The 23992-nt window shown below is 38.6% G+C and overlaps 1 protein-coding gene across 4 annotated transcripts in view; it reads left to right on the top strand.

The window, feature by feature from the left end:
• The window catches only part of PARD3B (par-3 family cell polarity regulator beta), a 924313-nt gene that overhangs the window by 348493 nt on the left and 551828 nt on the right, over positions 1-23992 (top strand). For all 4 annotated transcript variants that reach the window (XR_010380651.1, XM_031451950.2, XM_064485062.1 and 1 more), the window contains exon 3: positions 2431-2602. Coding sequence is in view for 3 of the 4 variants with exons in the window: in XM_031451950.2 (XP_031307810.1) it covers positions 2431-2602 (172 nt within the window). In the remaining variant the exon portion in view is untranslated. The remainder of the gene's footprint in view (positions 1-2430; positions 2603-23992) is intronic.

Raw genomic sequence — 23992 nt, 5'->3', positions numbered from 1 at the left:
TCTAACACTGTCTGCCAGGAGCTCTGTTAGCCGGTAATGTAGGTGTTCTGATGAACCACATAATTTAGCCAACAAAGACCTACAACATGTGGTTTAAATTAATTATCAGTGTAGAAGGAAGCGTGAGTCTGTGTCTACTGTCCATGTTGAGATGAAGAATCTCTTACCAGCGAGCACCTGTGGGGCCAGGGGCTTTGTCTGGGCCTCGGATTCAGGAACTGATGCTCTGCTTTCCAGGACTAGACGCTTTATTCCATCCATTATCCAGACATCCAGAGAGGCTCTGCGGAGCTAATGCCTGTCAATCATGGGATTGGGAGAGGGACTAAGCCAGTAATTAATCAAAGAGATTATGAGATTTGGGGAGCCCCCATGTCTCACTCTCATCATCTTGGAGAAAGTCATGTATTGCCTGTATCTCCAAAGAGTAGAGACGCGTTCTTTAGGGCCTGACATCCTCCTGGACAGACTGCCAGTATTCCGCCAGGTGGCCTCTCTATTTACAGTTTTCTTTTTGGAAAATGGTTACAGTGTGATCTGAATCCCTGGATTGGTCTAGATTCTAGTACAAACTACTGTTTAGTCTGTCACTTTGGGAAACGAAATCTCTGAACTACCTTGTTGTCTCATTAGATAAATAGGGACAATAACATTGTTACTACATAAGCTATAAACTCATGTGGATGTAAAATTAGCGTGGAACACAGTGAAGCATCTTAAGGAGAGAAGGTTACATAGGAGCCATAGATAATGATTGATTTATGGGTTATCAATTTTAAACTTTTCTATTATACTTCTGATGGGTATCTTTTTCTCTTTTCCCCAGTATTTTAGGCACATAAGATACACTAAGAGTTAAGGATGTAGCAAGAAGGAAGACTTACCAAAGCTGTTCGTGATACCAATATAATAAGCCATTTGCTGAGTTGATTAGTATACTAAAATAAATGTCACAGATATGTGTTAGAATTCACCAATATGCAAAATTGAAGTTATAATTATGTTACAGAAATGGTGATGAAAATAACACGTCTACCACATTTAAAAAAATTGATTTTATTTTCCTTTTCAGGACTTAATGTGTTAAACTCTTCATTTTGGCCAGAAGATTAGGAAGATAGAGTTCTCCTGATTATTTTTATACTAGAATAATCTTTCATTATTAATCCATTTAAGTCTTATCTCAAATCAGTTCACCAGTGCTACCAATTAAAAATAGAAAATGTATGTGCTCAGTTTCAAGAATTAAAAATAATGCCTTGGGAGTAGCATTTCTTTCCTGTGGTGAGAAGATTGTTCGGTTTTCCAATTAAAGACGACTCCATACTGGAAATGAGTAGTCAATTATGAAAATTATTTTTGAATAGCCAATTTGCATATCCCTAATTGTATTCATTTCTTTTTAAAGACTGAACTTGAAATTGATGATGTTTTGATTGGTTACCCCTGCACTGGTGGTATTAATACTATCACCAACCAAGTTCCCCTGTGAATGGGGCTTTGAGTGCCTTTCCCGAATAAATGTTTGAATGATAAGTAGATTTGTTTTATTTAATGAATGAAAATATCTAAAGACTTACTAGCAGTTTTCCAGACTTGCACACACTGCCCTTACTGAGTTGACAGTAGCATCCTTGAGCTGCCTGCTGCACTCACATTTGGACTTTTCCACATCAGCTCATGAGGCACATTTGAAGTTCCTACTATGATGGTGTCTGCTGGCCAAAAATGTGTTTTCAGCAGGGCAGCCTTCACCACTGATACAGCAGTGTTTACACAATTACGTGATATTTTATGTTGCCCCTATTTTTAAGAAAAATGACGTGGAGATGGACAATTAAAAGTTTTTATATCAATGATGGGAAATTCTCATATGAAATAAAATTGAGATGAAGATTGAAATTATTAAAAGTTCTGATGTTTAGTTTCATTGGACTTAACCAATCCACATGGAGCTAGTCATGAAGGAAAAGAACAAAATTACAAGCATGTAGTAAAAACCGGGATATCTGTGTGTACAAGATAAAGACAAATGGTGTGTAGCTATGTCTACTTATTATGGTTGTGTGATTTTATAACATCTTTGCTGATGTCCTCTTCTACCATGTAATCTGTTCCATCTCTACATAGTCAACTTTCATTTTTGGCAACACTCTTAAAAAAAGAGATACTGGCATCCTTTCAACCATGCTTCAATTAAAAACAAACAAACAAACAAACAAACAAAAACAAGGTGGTGAGGGGAGAGGAGGCAGCCTCTCATTCCTTAAAGAGAATTAGCCAAAATTGGATCTCTGTTTAAGGAGTATACAAACCAAAACTTTGTTTGGTTTTTTAAAAACGAAACAAAGATCACAATCAGCTAGATAACAGTGTCCCTGTGATATGAGTGTCCCACAAAGTAATTAGTGTTGTTGGGTTTGTTTGTAGCTGATTGCTGTGTTTGACGAACAAGAACCACTCCACAAGATTGAGAGCCCTGGTGGAAACCCGGCAGGCCGGCAGAGCCCAGATGCTTTTGAGATGGAAGTGGCTGCCCAGCTGGCTGCGTTTAAACCAGTTGGTGGAGAAATTGAAGTAACCCCTTCTGCGCTGAAATTAGGTAGGTGTATTTTTGAGTGGTATGCTTTTCATCTGGTTGAAATACATCATTTTGTTGGCTATGAGTTGCTTCTACTTTATGGCTTAACCTGTCAGTATTTGTCTTTCAAAAAACCTGGTTTGTCTTTCTCTAAATTATGATGATAGTGATAATGATAATGATAATGATGATGATGATGATGATGATGATGACAACGTAGAACTTTGTGGTGACTGACGCTCAGGCAGTGGATGCAGCTTTTCGTGAACCATAGGTGAATCTGAATTACCTGCCCTTGAAGTAACATGGGGGAGGAGTTGGACTGTAAATGATGAAGTTTGTCTGTAGCCTACGGGGACCACTTAACTTTTTTTTTAAAGTTATTTGGAAAAAGCTAAGGGTTATCAAGGAATCCAGGCTAGAAAGAAAAGGTCATTTTCTGTGTCAGCCACCTTTTTATTCTCCACAAACTGTTTATCTCAGAGTTTGGGGGAAACATTTAGTTTCTTAATTCTGTCCTATGATTTACTCTAGCAAGAACTGCTCCTCCAGTGATTTTGCTCAGAGAGTCCTTTTTTGTTGTATCTGGTTTGAAAGTGTTGGTAGAGAGAGAAAATAAACATTCTTCTAAAGTTTTTGTGAATATATGACACCAAGGTAAATAATGTGTCAGTTATAGGTGATACCTCTTAAAGTTAGTTTTAGGTCAGTTTAACAGCCTGAAGTTTTGAAAATCCACTAATGTTTTGGTACTTAAAACTGTTTTTTTTATTCCTGTTGAATGGATGCCTACATTTTGAAACAGCTCTAAGCACCAGGTGTAGGTTAATTCTCAAGCTAGAGCAGAGGTTTTTTTCTACTTTGCAAAGGAAATTTTTTTTTAAAGCAAAGCACATGCTTAAGATTGTAAAAATTGTACCTATGATAGTTTTTGCCATTTGAAACAAAATATATACTGTAAAGTTTACTTTACATACCACAAAACTATATATCCAAATTTTGTATTAATTTTCTGGAAAGCATCTATAGTGCCCCTTTTAAAATAAGCCAAGTGGAAATTAATGACCTGCGGTCTTCATAATTTCTGTCTGTCTTTCTGGGAACCACGCTAGTGAAGAGTCTGCTGGAGCTCAGACATTGGAGGCCTTTGTGGCAGTTTCTCTTCATCTGGAGAGAGGTTTGTGGCTCCAGCAACCTCACATCCCTATCATTCATTTGCATAATGGATGCCTTTTTATCCATTATGCAAATGGTACGGGAGGAAAATTAGGCAATAAGGGAAGACGAAAGGAGAAAATTGCTCTTGCTTTTGCTAATATTCTATTTATAAGCAAGCACTGTGGTCTTCAAAGGGCTGAACCTCAGAGTACCCCTGTGCCTGGAAATCTGCTTTTTCACCTTTCTCCTGTGAGCTTTCTCGGGGGGAAAAGTTTGTTTTTCTTTAGCTTTTCCACAGTTTCTTTTGTTGAACCATCTGAGCAATATAATGTTGAATGCTGAGGTTCCCCTTCTTTGAAAGTGGACTTTCTGCTTCTTCAATACTGATAGAAAATAATATTTATTAAGTGGTGACCATATGCCGGACACTGAGCTCAAGGTAGTGCACTGAGTATTCTAAATCCTTTACTCATAACAGCTCCTTTAAGCCTCATAACGCTTAGTTGAGTTCTGATTTCTGACAAGAGGAGACGGGCGCAGAGCAGTTACGCAGCTCCTCGGAAGTCACGCAGCTATTCGGTGGCGAGGTCAGAGTTTGACGGATTCCTGGCTCCAGTGTCGGGGACAGTTCTGCAGTGCGGCCTTTCATATGCTGTTTGTAAAAGAATACATTGGTACGGTTTTCCTGAGGTTGGCTTCATGAGTATATCCCAAACCCTGGAAATGCTTAATTCCCTGGCTTCCAACCCCATGCCGCCTGGCACCCTAGACTACATGGTAAGATTAGCCAGCCTTCACTGTTAGGCGGTCAGCGTTGCCTTCCCACCGTCTGCTCTGAAACCATGGCATTATCCCCAGCTCCTTCTCGTTCTTCCCACCTTCCACGCTTTCTTCAGCCTTTTCGTCCATGACCACTGCAGCAGGCCAGAGGTTTCTCATTGGTCAGACTACTGCAGTGCCTCAAACTGACCTCTTCCTTTATGGTGAGTGCCTGCTTTCTCCAACCCCTGCTTCTGCCAGAGCCACCTTCCCAAGTCACGAATCTGATTGGATAACTCCCCTGCTTCCCAGCGTCCAGTGGCTTCCTATTGTGAGGAGAACCAGGTCCAAACTCATTAGCAAGCTGATGCAGGTGGTTCCTCCAAATTAGCTGGAGGAATTTGGGTAGGGATGAGTGATGAAGAGATCATCCCTTACCTACCCTCTTGCTTCCATCAAAATGAGTTCTTTGCATTTCTGGAACTTGAAAAAGCAAAGAAAAAGTATTTATCGAGTTTCTCAAATTCAAGAAGAATGCAAAACAACCAGCTTTGGTATCTGCCTATTGTGTTTTCCTTTTGTTGACTTCAGGGTGGGGTGTGATCATGGGTTGGGCAGAGGGGATGGAAAGATATACTTGGCAGCAGATGCCATGTCCATGGCTCTTCTGGGGTGTGTCCTAGTTGTGCTGTCCCACCCACCCTGAGACCCTGTTTAGAAAAGGAGTGGGAGGGGGTGGTCAGAGAGGGAGTAAGACAAGTGTTCTAGCAATCCATCATCACCGGCTGCAGATAAAATGCCGAACCCCAAGCCCTGGCCCTTCCTCTGCTCTTCACTAAGCTCTCAGAGGCCACTGGAGCTGGATTTTCTTCTCTCGGGGCTCATCCGCCCAGGCTGGTACAGCAGACGCAGGGCTGATCCTCGCTGCTTCTCTCATTCTTAAGATCCATCCAGGAAGATGGAGAATGTAACCATTGTCTGTTCACATATATTTCTTACTTAAGGAGACACAATTGAATAGATGTTAGGAATCAAGATGTTCTTACAATTATGTTTTACTGATATCTGAAATAAAAATACACTCAACGTTCAGTGTAATTTTTATATCTTTTTCCAACACAAGATAATCATCAACAATAGCCAATTAAAAATTGACCACCTGCCCCACATACATGGAGACACAGGTTGCCCATGGCTTTTTTTTTTTTCCTTTATCTTCCAAGATGAAATACTCATGCACAGAATATGCCGAAAGTTCATATTCAGGATATTTTCCTGATCTGGCCACTTCTCTGCCCACTACTAATACTGGCTGCTGTTCCACAGTCACCTTAACTGACAGCCACCATGAGCCACGTGTCTTTCTCTACATTTGCTACTTTCTTTGAAACCTCTGTGTCTTTGTAGTTACCATTCCCTTCACCTGACTCACCCCTTTGCCTCTTTTCTACCTGGGGAAATTGTATGTACCTTTTAAGTTCAAGCTCAAATATGACTTTGTGAAGCCTTGTCCAAACCTTCAAGATAGTACAGTAAGTGTACCATAAGTATGTTTCTTAATTCTTCAATAAGGAAGGGATGCAAACATGAGTAAATTTTCTACCGACCGAAAGGGTTCATATTCATGCGTCCTATAAGCTAATGGGGTATATATTTTTAATTTGTAAGACGAGTTTTAAATCATATGGGCAAACACATAATTCTAACTTCATTCGTCTGAGTTATTTCCCACCATTTATTTTCTAATGGATTTTCTAATGTAATGCTAAATAACTAAGTTCTGACTCAGCCCTTACTAGCAAATTATTCTAACACTTTAAGATTTTATGTTTCTGAAATTGGCCAGTGCATTTTACCATATAGAGATTGCTAACCTAAGAGTCTATTTAAAACAAGAGACGTGGTGGAACAAACACCAAGCAGTACAGCAAACACATTTGCAGAGTCCATTTAGACTTGAAAATCACCTAGTTCACCAATTTTCCAAGTCTTCTTTGTGGAACCCTGTGGTACTTCTTAAAATGTTTCAGGATTTCTGCAAATACTTGATTCTAGTCAATTAATAATGTTTGCTGAGCATTTAAGTTCTAGATGCTGTTCTAATTCATTCATGTTCATTCACTGTACAAATAGAATTGGTTATGGTAGCAGGGAAGAAAAGGATGCAGACGGTTGTCCAGGAGGCAACAGAGAATCCATAATACCGTTTTGAAGTCCTATAGGAAAGAGACCCACATTCACTCCAAAGAATTCTTGGCACTTCTCAGAACAGCTTATGTGAAGTACTGGTCTGTTAATAGAGAGTTCCATAAAATTTCATATTAGCAATTTTCTAGGCAATTAACATTATTTTACAAATGACCAAATGAAAGCTTAAACTCAGTATGTGCTCTGATGTCAAATAACTAGTTGGTTAAAGGCATGGAATTGGACCTGGCATCTCTGGGCTTTCAACTACATGACTTTTTTAGATTAACTGTAGGTTTCAATTATATATATTTTTAATATTATATAGGATAAAATAGCACCTTATTTATCCTTTCGGAATTGCAGGAGAGTATAAATTAGTAAATAGATACTATGAATAGTTGTAAATGAAACACCAATAAGGAAATAAAGGCCAGAAAATTAAGATGGAGGAAGTTTCTTTAAAATCCTTCTGTAAGTTTCAGAAATGAATTTGCTCTTATTTCTTCATCCTGTGTGTGTGCACACATGTGTCTGCATTTACATGTGTATATTTCAGGAAAAAAATTGCACCAAAACAAATATGCTGATATTTGGGATACCTGGGTAATTTTTTTGTTTTGTTTTGTGGATACGGTTGTACTTCTTGACATTTCAAGTATCTGCATGTAGCGCCTTCTGTTTGGTAGCGGCCCCGTCTTTGTCCCTTGAGAACCAATGATATGGAGTTGGTCCAGACCCTACAGTATTGAGTCTGTATGTCCAGTCGGGTCATTTAACAGGTATCTATTACATTTTTCAAAACGAAAAATAAATCAGGACACACTTGGCATTTTAGAAATGAATATTCTGAACTGAGACCATCCAGGTTACTTCTTTGTGCCACTAACATATCTCCCTGGGCCACAGTTATCTAATCTGTAAAATAAGCCTTTCTTGTTCTAATGGGCTATTATTGTCCCAGGAGAATTTCATTTAACACCAAGCAGAATTTGAATCTTCTCCATGCCCCTGTCAATTTCCATCCCATGGCCCCAATTAATTAGTAGTTTTATCTCAGACCTTTTGATAATTTTTCTTGTTATTTTTTGGCTGAAATTTGCTACTTTGGGTTGTACTTCTATGAAAAAACATCTCTTTAGTTATAATTATTTTCACAATGCAATTTAAACAGTGTATCAGGATAAAGACTACTTTAAACTTCGCTGTTGCCACTCTTGTGATCTATATTACCCAGATGTAAAGCAATCTGATTAAAGTTTGGAGTTGAAACGATATTAGCTTTATTTTGCTCTTGTGTGTTAAACTTTGAAGATGAGATACTTTCTATTTGAAAGTGATTCTTGTTTTTGAGACTTAAAAGCTGAAAGGTGCCTCAGATGCTTTATTGTTTCCATGTGTGTTTGTGCTGCTTCAAAACTGAAATGAAAATTATGATTGTATGTTTGTTATGATATAATTATTTTCAAAACACTGAGTTCTTCTCTCTTTATTTTCGGTAGTTCCCAGATAATACTGTGTAGCCATAGATTAGTGTTGGAAATGGTGACCGTTTTCTATCTGATTCTGACTAATTTACCGCATAAGGGAAACATATGGGATCGTTTGTCTGAATTTTTAAAGAAACCAAATCCCTTTATGGCACGGATCTTCAGGAAAAAATAAAGAAGGGGGAAGTTTATTCCTTTAATTAGGCTGCAGCATGTAGGTAGCTGCTGTGCCCATAATGTGAGTTTAAGTATTGGCATCTGATCCTAGACAAACACACCCACACCACACACATCGCGGAACGAAAGCTTGGGGCTGGGCCGTGCTTCTGCCGGAGCCTTTGAATTCTGACTACAAAGCACCCAAGCCTGTGAGGGTCCCTTGTTACTGGAAGCTCTCTCCAGTGGGCGGTGAAACCCCAAGCTGAAATGACCAGGGAGCTGAGGTCACTTGCTTGGATGAATTCATAAGTCATAATTTGGTCATTGAGTTTCATCCTATTTGTTTCCTGTTGGGGCTGATTCTTCAAAAGTTAACAGCTAGAGAATGGCTTTCCTTTTCTTCTTCCCTGGGAGCCTGTTTTTTTTTCCCATGCAGGCTTGGATGAATGATGCTGTAATTAGCTATGGTAACCTTGCCAGGCAATCATCAATCAGTCCTAGCCACGTAGTCAACAAAGTTTCTGCCTGCTTTTCTGCCATGTCGGTAACTAAATCAGAACTGGGGAGGTCACAGCGTCCTAACCCATTTCTAGCACCATTCTTTTTCTTGCTATTGTTGTTTTGGGTTTTATTTCAGTTTGTTTTTAGAGTAGGTGAAAAGTTGCTTGATTTGGGGGGGAGGTGGCACAGGGAAAGTCATGTCCCACATTGAATATTCAAAATGTAATACTCCGGAAAAGGGCCTGAGGTACTGAGTTAAACGAAAAAATAAAATCAATATCTAAAGACAAGCAACTCTAACAAATAATAAAAAGTAATTACTACGCGGAAGTGACTTCTGGTTGTGTTAGTGAGGTACAGATGTGAATGATAATTCAAATATGAAGTTTTCAGTACGTGTGCATTGACTCTTGAGTAATAGCTGGTGAATGGTCAGTGTAAACATCCTAGACAATCAGTTCATCTAACATTTTGTAAAAATAACATGGTGCATTTGGCTTGAAAATATTCCATATTCTTATACATGTTTTTTAAAATAAGACATTGTTTATTAAATGATAGAATGTTAAGCAAGGGGAAATAAAAATTGATAATATCCTGACAGCCATTTTCCTTTTTCTATTTTCTATCCAGTTTATCTTTGTATTTTAATCTTAATTCAGTTCTTTTTTTTTTTTTTTAAACACCTGCTTAGTCCTCCTTTTGTTTCTTTTCTTTAAGTTTGTTGTTTAGCCAATGGCTAAATTTAGTACCTAAATTGGTACTAAGTTGGTTGTACTATAATAAAAGAAATTATTAAAGGGAAATTGCATTTAGCCATTTACCCCCCAAATGTAAGACAGTATATAAAAATCAAGCTTTCATTCTTGTTCTTTTCCAGCTATGTTTTCTAAGTTGATTATATGACCTCAAAATAAAAACAAAACAAAAAAAAAAAACACTGAGTGTACCATATCTCTCCCCTCTGGCCTCTTGCTGATGCTAGACCCACACTGAGACAGAGTCTGCAGATCCCCTCATAAACAAACGGAATGAAAGGTCACCTTCCTACTGCTCACTTGGTATTAGACCCCTGGGTTTTCAAGCCTCTTTTGCAGATTGCTTTTAAATAGTAAGCCCAGTGAAGCCCTGTTTGCAGAACGCTAGTCTCTGACTGGTGAAAATATTTTCAGCCACACTGTCATACTCACCTCCTTGTAGTTCCCTGGACCACTGATAAAATGACTTTGGGTTTGTCCTTTTAATAAAAGAAACCATCCTCCTCCCCCTGACCCAACACACACACCGATAGTCTTTGCTTCCTCCCTCTCCCCACCCATTACAACTCCCGGCTTCCTTTTTTGTAACCAGTTCCTAGTTCTCTGGTCAGCTACTCTGAGTCAGTCAAATAGGACCAAGCAGAATGGCCCTCGTTCTCTAAATATAACAGCTGCTTTTTAGAGCCTCGTTGGTTTTCACGTGTCTGTTACAGAATACTTTCAAATTACCTATCCATATTAAAAATTTCTTAACAGTATGACTCAAATTTTTATATACATAAATCTTTGTGGCCATAAAATAGATACATTTCTCATAAATTTCTAATCACACTTAAACAAATTATTTATGATAACCATGCTGGTTTTCTTTTGCAATTTGAAATTCAAGAACCTTGCTAGCAACTCAAAATATGGTAAAGCCTCTTTTGCACTAACAACTTAAATGTAAGATTTAGCCTTTGGGACTTTTTCTGTGTGTGTGTGTGTGTACACGTGTTCACATGATTTTTTTTTCTCTTTCTGCCCAGATGGGCAGGGGAAAAAAAATCCACTAATTTAATTATTTACAGAAGATCCATCTTAAGGACAAGTCACTCAGAGTTGGACACGCTTTTATGACTGGCTCAGGATTTTCTCATTTGCTTTATCTGATAAACCCGTATGATGAATTACGCCCCAACCTATGCACATTTGGTTATTTTCTTGATCTATACCCATTTGGAAATTTTACTAAGATCTTGATTTGGCCCAATGAAAGTAAGAAATACTGAAACAGCTTGATCTGTTCATTCTCACATCCCAAGGTGATAAGGAAAGGTGACAGGCTTTGCTTAGCAATTGCCTTAAGAAAAGCTCGCTCTCTCTCTTGTGTTTACCCTTTTTTTAATGTTTACCAGATAAAATAAGACAACCTCTAGATCTCACCACCACACCCTGTCAATTTATCATTGAAACAATGCATCCATCATATGCTACACAGAAAATGGTATTCATTCTGTTTGTTCTTAGGCTTAATGAGAAGATCTTGATAGCTATCAGAAAATACAGGTAACCTTATAAAAATACCAGAAAAATTCCAATGACTGCCCTGTATAAGACTCTTTCTGAAAGTCTTCAAACTCCTTTACAGATGGAAGAAATTTGGGCTTTATTATTCCTTTTTCTGTGTGTAAAATTAAAGTGAAGGAAATTATACAGTGCATCTTGCTTATTTTCTTTCTGTTTATACAGAAGACTGGACTGTGATTACTTAATGCATGTGTATGAAATATGACATGATCAAGGAAAATAAACGAGAGGAGGGTTTTTGCCTTACCACAGCCTCTTTAAAACCGTAACACTTGTATTTGGTGTTTTAAGATAACATTGACTAAAGAAGCCATTACTTCAACGTCGTATTTCTTAGAACTGTTGATAAGAATGGTGTTTCCATATCCTTTTGCACTATTTGTTCTGGAAAATGGCATGGATAACAGCAGGCTGAATGGCTTTATGTCATCTGGTTCTGCATAATTGCGATGATCAATTAAAAACTCTGCTTGTGTTTTTAAAGCAAATAGACTTTTCTGCCCCAGAGATCTGAAAGCATGAGGCAAACTTCTTATTTTGGTCACAGTTCAGGAATAATGTCCTTTGACCTCATGACTTCAGTTTGGTGTTACAGCTCACTGCCCTCCGGGCGGGGAGCTCAGCATTTGCACAACTGACATCTGCTCCTTTCAGATGGCTGTGCTGGAGACTACAGCTCTGGTACCTGATGGCAGTGCTGCAGAAGGTGGTGTCGGGCCTGTGGCTGACTTCAGTTAATTGATAATTATTTATTGCTGGCCCAGTAGATGAAAAGTGTCATTGCTAGGCAACCAGAGGAATAGACAGCAACACAAGTTGTGAGCTCATCTCAGGCAGCTTACAATCCAGTTGAATGAAGACAAATTACTGAGTGTGTCTCTTAACTTGGTTAGGCTTCCATTTTTATACTTTACAACTGCTGTTGTAATAACACAGAGCCCACAATCACAAAACCGTGAAGTGGAAAGGGATCTTACCTCATAAGTATGTTTAGATGCGCACAGAAGCTGCGTGTGCTAGTAGTTATCTGCGACGTGTCCTTATAGCTTGGTTAATTGTCTCTTGTTTGGGTCTCTGGTTGATAGGTTCATGGAAATAATGAAACTTCAAGTTTGGAACCTGTTTTGCTGTAGTTTTCGTTGACTCTCTGTTTTGGGCAGGGTTAGCTGTAGCTCCTAGTAGGTGACAAAGAATAACTAGGGATCCCTAGTCTTTCCACTACCACCCACAGTGTCCTGTGCTCCCCGAGTGAGATCTCCAAGGACTTAATGACTTGACAGACGAGCATTTATGTCTTCATGCATCTATTCTCCGCGAAGACACTCGTGTCAAATGTACTCTTTTAATTCTAGGTAGTGAAGTTGGAGACCAGACTTCCGCCCTGGTGAATTGAAGGAATACGCTGTTCAGAAGGGTTAGCTGTGCCCTCAACAGGAGGTGGAGTTCAGTGGCCCACTCCTTTTCCACTAAGTGTCACATAAACTACTGATTGGACCTCAGTGAGGGTCTTTTCTTCTCCAAATCTATATGCAATACTTCAGCCTAATTGATGTACGTGATACGTTTAAGAAAGTTTTAGTTTCACTGCCTCTGTTCTTCTGACTGACAGTAGAATTCTCCAGGTGAGGGTCCAGACTGGCTAAACGTCACTGCCCTGTCTCAGTCCTTCTACGTTGGGGCCCTACTGAAGAGGAGCATTTTGACCATGTTAGAAGATTCCCATAGAGAAGTAAAGAGAATGAGTTTTGTGTTTTTTCTCCTTTTCAGACTTTTCCAAAACCTTAGTCAAAAATTAACTTTCTTTAAAAGACCTTCCTCAACTGCCTTCTTAATGCTTTATTTTTAAAAATCGTGTTTTAGCATTTGTTTTGTTGCTGTCATCAATTTGATAGAGTACTTTCCTGTCTTTGCAAGGTGAAGTTATGTGAAGTTAAGCAAAGTTCTTGTCTGTAATTCTTATTTTCTTAAAAATTAGTTCTATTCTCCATATCCAGGATATAACCTGAATGTATTTGACTTCATATCTTAATGAAGAAAGAAGGCAATGCATTATTTCCAGGAAAAAAAAAAAACAAGAGATAGAGAAGGATATAGATGGCATATTACCTGTTTACTTTACAACAGTGTAGTGTAGAAATTAAGAGTAGAAGCCATGGAGCAGGTCTATGTAAGTCAAATATCACTCTGTTCTTTGAAAGCTGGGTGATCATTGGTAAGTTATTTAACATCACTGTGCCTCAGTTTTCTCATCTGTAAAATGGGCAGTATTGGTAATGACCAAATGGAGTTGTTATGAGCATCAAAAGCACTCATGTGTCTGTAAATAGAAAACACTTAGAATAGTGCCTCCCATAGAATAAGTGGTAAATAACTACTAGTCACTTCTGCTGTTTTCATCTTTATATTTGTTATTGGTCATTTGGAAGAAAATTGGAAAATCTTGTGTTTATGTGATTGCTATTTTGGTCTGGCTCTTTGTTCTCCCTTTTTCTCACTTTCAACTTTCATCCCATGGCACTGTGTTCTCTTTCAGAAGTGTAGATTCTGGTTACCTCAGGCCCTCTTCTAAGCCATAAAATTTTTTTTTTTTTCTCTCTTCAGACTTAACAAGATAAATGGGAAAATGGTTTATTGAAGCCAGAACAATACCTAGGGACATTAATCAGTGTAAATATAATTGCTGCAAAGTTTTCAAGTAATGCCTTTGTGCTGGTTTTTAGAGATTTGTAGAAGGGTAATTGCTTTGATTCCTCTTATCTTTACTTAACTCGAGTACTTACTTTCATGTCCTCTCCCTGATTCAGCATATTGTTCACAAGAATTTTCCTGTGGAATTGAGAAGTGCCTGCTGTTCATGTTTGACAGTACCTTCACACAAGGGAGTGGGGATATATTTTTGATGTTGTTACTCTTATCCAACTGGCCTAGAATACCATATGAGTCAGGTTGCCAGCAGGAAACAGATGGCGTGCTCAAAGGTATAATAGAAGAGAATTTAATAATGAGATTATTTAGGAAAGTGAGGCACTCAAATTCTGAAACAATTTGAGACTCCTTCCCAGCCCAGGCCCGGAAAGGGACAAAGGGAGACAGGTCTTAGCAATCTGGTGAGAACTACAGATGTGGGCGGGAGGGCCTTCAAGGAGTAGAACCTGTGTGTGACCTAAGGTTGTGCAGCCACCACTTTGAAAGGGGAAGCTGGCAGAGATGGGGATAAGCATGCTCGTATCTCTGTCTCCCTACCCTCTGATCTCCTGCTGATCCTCCCTCAGGTAGCCAGGGGGAAACTGGTCTGTGTGGTGCACCGAGTTACTGAGTGGAAGTCAGTCTCCTGGGGTCAGAACAAGGCTTAGGAGATGGGGGAGTGGCTCCAGGCCGCAACATGGAGACCACCTAGCACAAGTACCTAGTCTGCCTGGCTCTGAGGTGACTTTTTATAAGGCCCTGGTGGAGATCAATAATGTGTTAAAATGAACAAGCAGTGGATTATATGTTAGGCATGAAACTTATCTACTGGAATATAGAACTCACTAAAGCAGACTTCTTTCCTTCAAGTTGTTCACAATTAAAAAAAAATAGTTTTCATCCTTTTTTTTAAAAAAAATTGAGACATAGCATGGGTAATATTTCTCTGTACAACACACTGAAATGTATTGCCCACCTTCATGAAATAATTCTGTTGTGCTGACTATAATTCCACTACCCGTGTAACTCAGTCAGCGAAGCATACTGGCGTTCAGTTCACAAACACGTGGACTCAATACACTGTTTTGTGTCTCCTCCTTCCCGAAGTTTTATAGAAACGACAGTTGAAGTAAGAATAAAGAGGGATGGTATAGATCGAAATAAAAACAATGGAAATGGGAAGGGGGAAAGTGGAAAGTGAGTAAAATCGGAGTTATTTATATAGTATGCTAGAAAGATTTGAACTTTGGCAGAACACGGAAGCGGAGTAAGGAGAATCGAGGGTGTCTGGTGGTGAGGGTGAGCCTCCAGCCCTGAACAGAGCTGCGTGGAAGTGAACGCTTGAAGGAGGTGAGGGAGTAAGAGCAGTTCAGATTGGTTAGAGGAGAGAGGAAGGGAACTGAGAATGTGGGAAAGTCCTCCTCTTTCATAGCAAAGGATGCTACTTAAAGCAGCTTGAGTGCTACTTAAAGTTTGAAAAATCAAAAAGTTTTGTACACACACACACGTGCACATATGGTTAGCCACCAAAAGATAGAAGAGTTATAAAAGAGCATAAAACAATAACTTCTAGGACATTGAGCCTGACAGTGCACAGGAAGAAGGAGAATCTTACTTCTTTCTGCATAGTTTGAATTATTGTGATGGTATGAACTGTTTTTACAACATCAACAAAACAAACAACTCGGTGAAGGACAGAGGATCTAAATAGACGTTTTTTGAATTAACTCATACAGGTGGCCAACAGGCACATGGAAAGATGTTCAGCATCACTTGATCATCAGGGAAATGCAAATCAGAAACAATGAGATATCACCTCATAACTGTTAGGATGGCTATTATCAAAAAGACGAGGAATGACAAAATGTTGGAGAGGATGTGGACATTGCTGGTGGGACTGTAAATTGGTACAGGCACTGTGGAAAACAGTATGGAGAGTCCTCACAAAATTAAGAAGAGAAACCAGATGAAGAATATGACCCAGCTATTCCACTTCTGGGTGTTTAACTGAAGCACATGAAAACATGAATTTGAAAAAATACGTGAACCCCTAAGTTTATTGCAGCGTTATTGGTAATAGCCACGATAGGGAAACAAGCTTAAGTACCTATCAACAGATGAATGGAGGGGTGTGTGTGTGTGTGTGTCTGTGTGTGTGTGTGCATAACACACACACAATGGAATGCTACTCAGCCATGAAAAAAATGAAATCCTGTCATTTGTGACAATGTGGATGGACTCTGAGGGTATTATGCTCAGTGGGATAGGTTAGATGGAGAAAGGCAAATACCCAAATACCACATGATTTCAGTCATGTATGGAATCTAACAAAAAATAAGAAATAAAAGACAAACTTACAGCTACAGAGAACAGATTAGTGGTTACCAGGGTGTTGGGGGGTTGAGCAAAAATGAGTGAAAGGGGTCAACAGCTAGACTTGTGGTGCTGATCACTATATAGTGTGTTGAGCTACAGTGTTGCACACCTGCAACTTGTACACACACACACACACACACACACACACACACACACACACACACAAAACATTTTAAATTGGGAGGGGGGCACATTAGAACACAAGTAGTAGGCAAGGAATGTCAGGGACGTTATTAGAGAATGTTGAAACCACTCTTGATGGGAAAAGATAAATCATTTGCAAAATTAAGGACTTATTATTGGTAAGGCCTTGTTTGTAACATACCTGTCAGTTGCTCTCTTTTATCCAACTCACAGACCAAGCTGGGAGGCTCAGAAAAGACTATGACCATGGCTAGCTCTGAGAACAGTTGCAAAATCCCCCCAGATCCACCGCGAGTTAAGCACACCAGTGCAGGGGTGGCATGTCTCAGCTGCCACCTGAACTGCTTTCTGTGTCGTGAGAGTGCTGGTTCACATTTCACACCATTACCAAGTCACTTCATTTGTATATAAAGTCACACTCACAGTATATAAAATCAAGCTTGAAAATTTGAGTTATATATATGGCAGAAGGAAGAAAAAAAGGTTTTCTAATTAAACCTTTTGAAATGGAAAAAGAACTATATCGTTGCTTGTAGAAGATGTATAATAATTCAGTATTAAATAGCGTGTATTTACTTAGGGCTTAAATCACTGTAGACCTAAAAATAAGTTACTCATTGTATCTAATGAACATTAATCTGCGTTATAATTTGTAATATACGCTGTAGGGCTTGTCTTTTTGTTTGTTTGAGTGTTTGATTTTACTTAAGGGGAGTCTATCAAATTGTGAATGTTTGTAATGATATTGGATGTAATTACCTCAGTCTAGAACAACTGAAAATACTTCATCTGTGGTGTAAAATAATTGGGATACTTTTTGTTTTGTTTGGATTATCTGGATAATTGCCTCTATTTTCCACCTGACTTAGTGTAAGTAGACACATGCGTGAGTATTTTCCAGGAGGCTGCTACTTAGGGTTTCTTAGCAGAGTGACTCGAAGCTGAAAGGTCTGATAGTGAGAAAAGCTGATGAGCTAATGCAATTTTGGTTGTTCAGCTGGTTATTGGGTCTGATGATTTTTAGACATCATGTAAGAATTTCCTTATTCGGTAGTTTCATTCTGAGATAATATGGGTGTCATTAAATTTTGAGCAAATACATTTGCTAAGTCTGTCCTGTGACCCTAATCAACTGAGAGTACGTTGTGAATCGAAGCTCATGAAGAGGTTTGGTAAAGACTATATCCAAAAATGTGAGAGTGCACGTGTTTTGTATGGATAGAAGGGAAAAGGAAGGTGAGGGAGGAAGACAGTTCTCTTCAAGGAAAGTAAAAATATAATAAAGTCAAAGTCTGATACTAAATTTGACTACTGAGTGTAGCTGATAATTTGGAGGAGATGATGCAGCTTGTATGGAGGAAATATTCAACTGTAATAAAATAATAATTTTTATTAATACAAATTGAAAATTATTAAAATTTTTTTCTAGATCTGAGAAATTTTCATTGTATTTACAGTGTAATGGCCAAATTAGCAAAAGAACTAATAAAATACATTTCTTGTGGAAAGATCTTGACTTAACAGTATTTGACAAGTATTAATAGATCTTTGTTAAAATGTATTAATAACAGTCAGGATTTTTCAATCTTCTCCGTAGTCAGTTGAGAATAATTAAAATAATTTTTATGTATTTTTGATGTTATAAATGCTGCTACTTTATCACGAAAACTGTTGGAGCTTCATGTTCAGGAGGGAATGGAGTTAAAACTGGGTAACGCTCAAGGGAAGATTTGGCAAAATGATTTCACAGAGCTTCAAATTTAGATCAGTCATAGCCAGGGCTCCTAGGAGAGGTAGAGTTCCTTGTCTGTATTTAATATGAATAACATTAATATTAAAGATAAATTTGTGTAATAGGTGAGCCAAAAAGGGATGTTACTGAATATGTGAGTTGGCAGTTTTTCCAGGAATGTTTAATTCAGTAAAAGGAAATGGAATGGGCCTGGAATTTAAAGGACAGGCTTTCTTTTGAGGATTCAGACGGTGGTGGTGAGAAAGAGAAGTGTCATTTCTGCATTGCATCCCTTCCATCCAGTTATGTACGTGGATGAGGGTTTAATGGTGTGGATTCCAAAAATGAGAGCCCTGTGGAGCTACTGAGCTTCCATCTGGTGGAAGTGATGTCAAGCAGGCGTGGACCAAGTCACTGGGGGAAGGAATATGTCCACCTTTGCTCCATCCTCACCACAGAGTACTTCACGTGTCTTACTTTACCAAGTGTTGAAGCAAACAGTCCTACACAGCTCTGTCACCAACAAAACTTTCTCCACAACATTTGGAACATCTGGCGTGGCATCGCCCCCAAAGCCAATTGGTAACGTTGTAGGCTAACAGATTAAGAACTCTCTGCTTTAGTCTCCCTCCCTCTCTAATTTCCCTTTCTCCTTCTCTCTTTATTTTAGGCCTTCCTTCCAATTTTTTTTCTCTCTCTTCTTTCTTTCCATCCTCTTTCTGCTCCCCTCTCCTTTCTTCTTTCCTTTCTTTGACAATTATGCATGAAAGCCCAGACAGCAAAATTAGTCAATTCCTAATGCACATCTTTCTGAGGAATGATGCTCTTTATGAACTTGGGAACCAAGACTAAGTGCTTAAGTGGTTGAGTAGACACAATTGGAATCAAAAGGTAGAATTTCTTATATTGGAAGGAAAGGTTTCACATTAATTGAAATGAAATGTGTGAAGTCATTGAACTCAAGGGAGCATGTATAGTTCACCAAGATCTTTTTAAAATAGGGGAGGAAATTTCACAGTGTTTGCATTCTTGTCATGTACCATGGGCATGAACATGCCTGGAGTTGGACCAGATAGACAGAGTCTTGCTGAAACTGATCTGAGCCTCTACCACCCTGTCTTACATCAGTAGCAGAAGACCTTTCTCATGCCACAGTAATTAAATTAATAAAAACAAACAAACAAACAAAACACTTGAACAAAGTGGAAGCAAATGGAGCCCCAGATACCAAACTGGTTTCATTTGGGAGGAAAATGTTGGAAGAGTTTGGGAGGCATGCATGCAGTAGACAAAGGATGCTACAGGAGAAGTAGCTGGATTGTATTGAAAAGGACGTAACTGGGGCCGTGTGCTGGAGACCTTCATGGATGTGCCCGATACGTTGCATCCTTCGCTCACTTTGATAGTGGCCTGTGGTGGCAAAGCAAATGGTCCTGATTCCTTTCCTTCACTAAGCCCTGTTAGGTGCCATTGCTGACTGAAAAGAAGCCTCAGAGGTTGCAGGTACATAAGTCAGCAAAGTACACAAGGAATAATGGCTTCAAAATAAGCTTCTGAATCATTCTTTAAAACCTGTGTAAGAAACTATGAAGTGTTATGGATAGCCCACAGCAGCCCTAAACCATGATTTATTTGAGCATTGGCAATTATTAATTTGTAATAATCACGACTTTGTCTAGCATAAATCATATTAATATTGAGCACCTTTCTTTGAGCTCTTAAATCTAGTTTTGTAATACATCAAACTAAATGTAAAGACTAGTATGACAACCCCTTGAATGGTGACGGTCCTATTTTGCAGGTCTTGGAGCTGTTTCTGAGTAAAGGGAGATCATGCAGTTGTTAGTTTCCGTCGTTATCAAGTTTATATTTCTAAGATGTGCAGTTAATATTACTGTGTATTCTTATTATCATTTTGAAGTGATTTTCTTAGATTTCATAGGGAAGATTGTTCAGTTTCTCAGGTGTTCTACAGGGTATAAAAATTACTTTGACAAAAACTAATACGATACCAGCTAGAAGAATAATTGTCATTCGAATGACCTTTTTGGTGGGTAATTTGAAAGACAGCCTTCTGCCATCTCTCTGCCAGCCTTATAGTTCCTGCCAGAAAATGCAGGAGCAGAATTTTAACTCCAGTGATAAGATTCTCTTCAGTCATTTGTTGCCTATCTCCCTCAGTGCAGTTCCTCAAAATTTGAAAGCTCTTTCTCTCTCTTTAAGGGATTTTTCTCATTACCTGGAGAAAATGCGTCCTATGGGAAGGGATTCTAAAACAATAGTACAGGTGCTGAATCAAATTTCCCAGGTGTGTTGGGGATTCTGTTGTAAGGATGGTAAATAGTACTGGTTTGGTGTTAAATGGCACTCTTGTGTCCTATTGGAAGAGTTAATACAACTGCCGAAGGTGCCTTTCCTTACAACAAGGGAATAGCTTTGACTTTGGAAGAATATGGACTATGAAAGTACCCAGTTGAAATACCCAAAAAGAAAAAAAATAAAAGCACTTACTAGTAAAATGAAGACAATTAATTTGCAAATAAGTGTGTTTTTAAAATGTGGCCCTCGGGTGACATGTAAATCCAAAAGACCAATATTTTCTCTGAGAATAGAATGACTGGAAGATTTTTTTCCTTTAATTCTGAGAGTATCCCCAGAATGGAATGCTCATTGATTGATCAAATATGTATTCTCATCAAGAATATTTCATCAAGAGTATCAAAGAAAAGTTTTTTCTGCTGTTCTGGACCACAGATTATAAAGGTGACATGCTTGTTCATGTGTTTGTCTTCCCCGCTTTCTGTGCAGCGTGTTGCATGGATGTTGGGCCACGGTGCATTTTGTTCACTGCTGTATCTTCAACCCCTGGAACAATGTCTGGTGGGTAGTGGTCAGTCAAAAAATATCCACTGAATGAATGCATGAAAAAGTTGAATAAATAATTAACCTATGATACGTTACCTCTGTATTTCCTCTAAGTACATTTTCATCTTTTTTTCTTTTAGTATTTTTTTTTTCAGCGTCCCAAGACTGAGGCTTTTTCCTTCAGTCTTTTCAAGTTGGAATCTTAATCCTATTTCACTGCTTTTCATTCAACAAGAATGTTAAGCATGTGCCAGGAATAGTTAGAAACATTATCTATGATTCCGGTACAGGAAGGTGGTTTCATTCCATTAGCTTATTTCTAGGGAGTTTACGGATTTGCCTCTGTGTTAATCCAGCTGACAAGCAGAATCCAAAAAGTCCCTTTTGAAAGGATAGAAAAAAGAGGGATTGTTGCAGTGGAAAGGAAAAACAGTTCAGTTAAAGAGGTGGTGAGGAGAAATTCTGGGGGTGGAAGGGAAAGGGAAAGAGAGACAAGGAAAGAAAGAGAAAGCTGTGGTCAAGCAAGAGAAGACATGAGACTAGCCCTTCCTGTGTGGAAAATCAGGCCAAGTTACTAGCTGAAGCTTGGCATTTGGGGTGTATTGAAATCCCACCCGAATACATAGTGCTTTCATGCTCTCAAGAAAAAAAAAAAAATCTGGACTAAATAATTAGATATGACAGAAAAAGGGAAGAACCTTGTTCAAGGATTTCTGATTTGGTGATTGTTCCTCATATCACACCCCTGAATCTACTGAACTCCCACTCCCTCTAAAATGAGTAAAGACAAAAGAGAAATCAGAGAAATTTACAGGAAATGGTGCATACATTTTATAAGATGGTAAGTAAAGGGTATGTTGTCTAGTCCCTGACACATGTGCACCAAAAGATGATCTAATTTTGAAACCAAATTAGTTGATAATTGTGTTTAATACATGTATGATCTTTTGAGAATACTATGAGATAAAGAACATGAAATATGCTATGCCATTTTACTACATATAGAGAAATTGTGGCTGGAAGAGGTGATGAAAGTAAATGCCCCTGTACCAGAAGCTAGGTCCCTTAACTTATCACCTGGGGCCGGTTCTCCTACCACCTTGAATCACCTGCTATGTACCTGGCTCTGTGAATGCAGTTTAAGCACAAGGGAGACCAGTGAGGGAAGTTGCATGGAGACAGAGGCACATGCAATATAAGAAATAATTTTTTTAAACTATTAGATCTGTCCAGTAGTGGGAAGAATGGGCTTCTTCCAAAAGGAATTAATTCATTTCTTCGTTCATTTATTCACCAAGGAATGTTTACCAGGTGCTGCCCGTGGAAGCACTGGGTTATGTGGTTGACTTACAACAGTGGGCAAGATTGCAGTGGTCTTTGCTGTGACCGCACATGTAGCCTATTACAGGAAGGCAGATGGAAATAATAGCCAGAAAGGATGTGAGTGGAGTGATAAGATGAATTTGGGCTACCATGAGAACTCCACCAAGGTTCCCTTAACCTGAGAAAAGAGCTGGAGAGGAGAGATTCTGGGAAGGTTTCTCAGAGGAAGTAGAGCATTGACTAGGCTAGTGAAATTGGAAAGAAGATTCCACACTAAATGAGTAGAATTTTATGTTAAAGGAAGTAAATAATGTCAAGAGTGACAGCTGTAAGGAATATAAGATGGGGAGAGAAGTGTGGAGAGAGTTGGCTGGAAACGGGGAGGAGGCCGGGTCTGGAAGGGCCTCGGTAGCCAACGTAAGGAGCTCCGTCATGTTCTCAGAAGCCACTAAACAGTAGTTTGTTTATCATGTCTTGAAAAGGTTAAAAAAAAAAAAACTTACAAAAAACTGCATTCAGTGGGAAGAGTAGAAATGCAGTGAGCACCCATGTACCTGACAGCTGGTTTGAAAAATGGACATTGCCATTACCTTTAAAGTCCCCCGTGAACACCTCGCCAAGCCTGCCTATTTCACTTTTATCTCGGCCATTCTTTTGCTTTTCTTTGTAATTTGACCACATATTTTTATATCCCTAAGGAATATATTATTTAGTTTCATAAGATTTTTGACTTTATAGATGGAATTTACTATAAAAATTTATCTGCACATTTTTCTTAGTATTTCTTTGCTGAAAAGCATCCATTTTGTTAAATGTACCTGCTACCCATTCATATTCACTGTTGTATAGTTTTCCAGTTTTCTTTTAATGGACATTTGTGTTTTGGCCAGGTTTTTACATGCAGCATGGCTATAAACCTTCTCCTCCATGTATTCTGATCAGCATGTGTAAGAGTTTCATCTAGGAAATATGCCTAGGAATAAAATCGTTTATTCATAGGTTATGCCACTTTTCAAGTGTGTTAGATGATGACAGATTATTTCACACAGTGATTTTTATCAGTTTTTTCTCTACTATGAAGTAGAAGAATTCAAGTTGTTCCACATAGTCAACAAAACATAATATTGCATATTAATATTACATACCCGGAATACTAATCACTTTATAGCACAAACATCTTCTCCCACTTGACGAGTAGTCTTTTTACACCTGTATGTCTTTTGACGAGCAGGTATTTATGATTTTAATAGAGTCGAATCTATCAACCCTTTATTTTAGATAATTTGTATTTTATTTAAGAAATCTTCCCCTACTCAAAGGTCAGAGAGATTCTTCTACTTTGTTTTGTAAAAAGCTTTTAATGTTGTTTGTTTAAAATTTTACTTTACCTGGCATGAAGGTTTTTGCATGTGGCATGAGATAGGCATACATTTTTTTTCCTCATATAGTCAGTTGCCAGACACAATGATAAAATTCAGATTTTTTTCTATATTTCTCTTTGGATCTATAAACTATTTCGTTTGTCCTCCTGTCTTCTCCTGTGCTAATACTATGCATGCTTTAATATGCCTTTATCATATTCCATGATACCTGGCAAGACAGGGCTCCCACGTTGTTCATCTTCTTCAGGAAGGGCTGGACTGTTCTTGGCTCTTTGTTCTTCTGCTTAAATTGTAGGGTTGGCCTGTTGAGTTTCAAAAACGAA

The sequence above is a fragment of the Camelus dromedarius genome, chromosome 4 (genome assembly GCF_036321535.1).
Source record: "Camelus dromedarius isolate mCamDro1 chromosome 4, mCamDro1.pat, whole genome shotgun sequence".
In the NCBI taxonomy this organism is placed as follows: domain Eukaryota; kingdom Metazoa; phylum Chordata; class Mammalia; order Artiodactyla; family Camelidae; genus Camelus; species Camelus dromedarius.
Note: the sequence above shows the minus strand (reverse complement) of the source record. Positions and strands in the feature narration are given on the sequence as shown.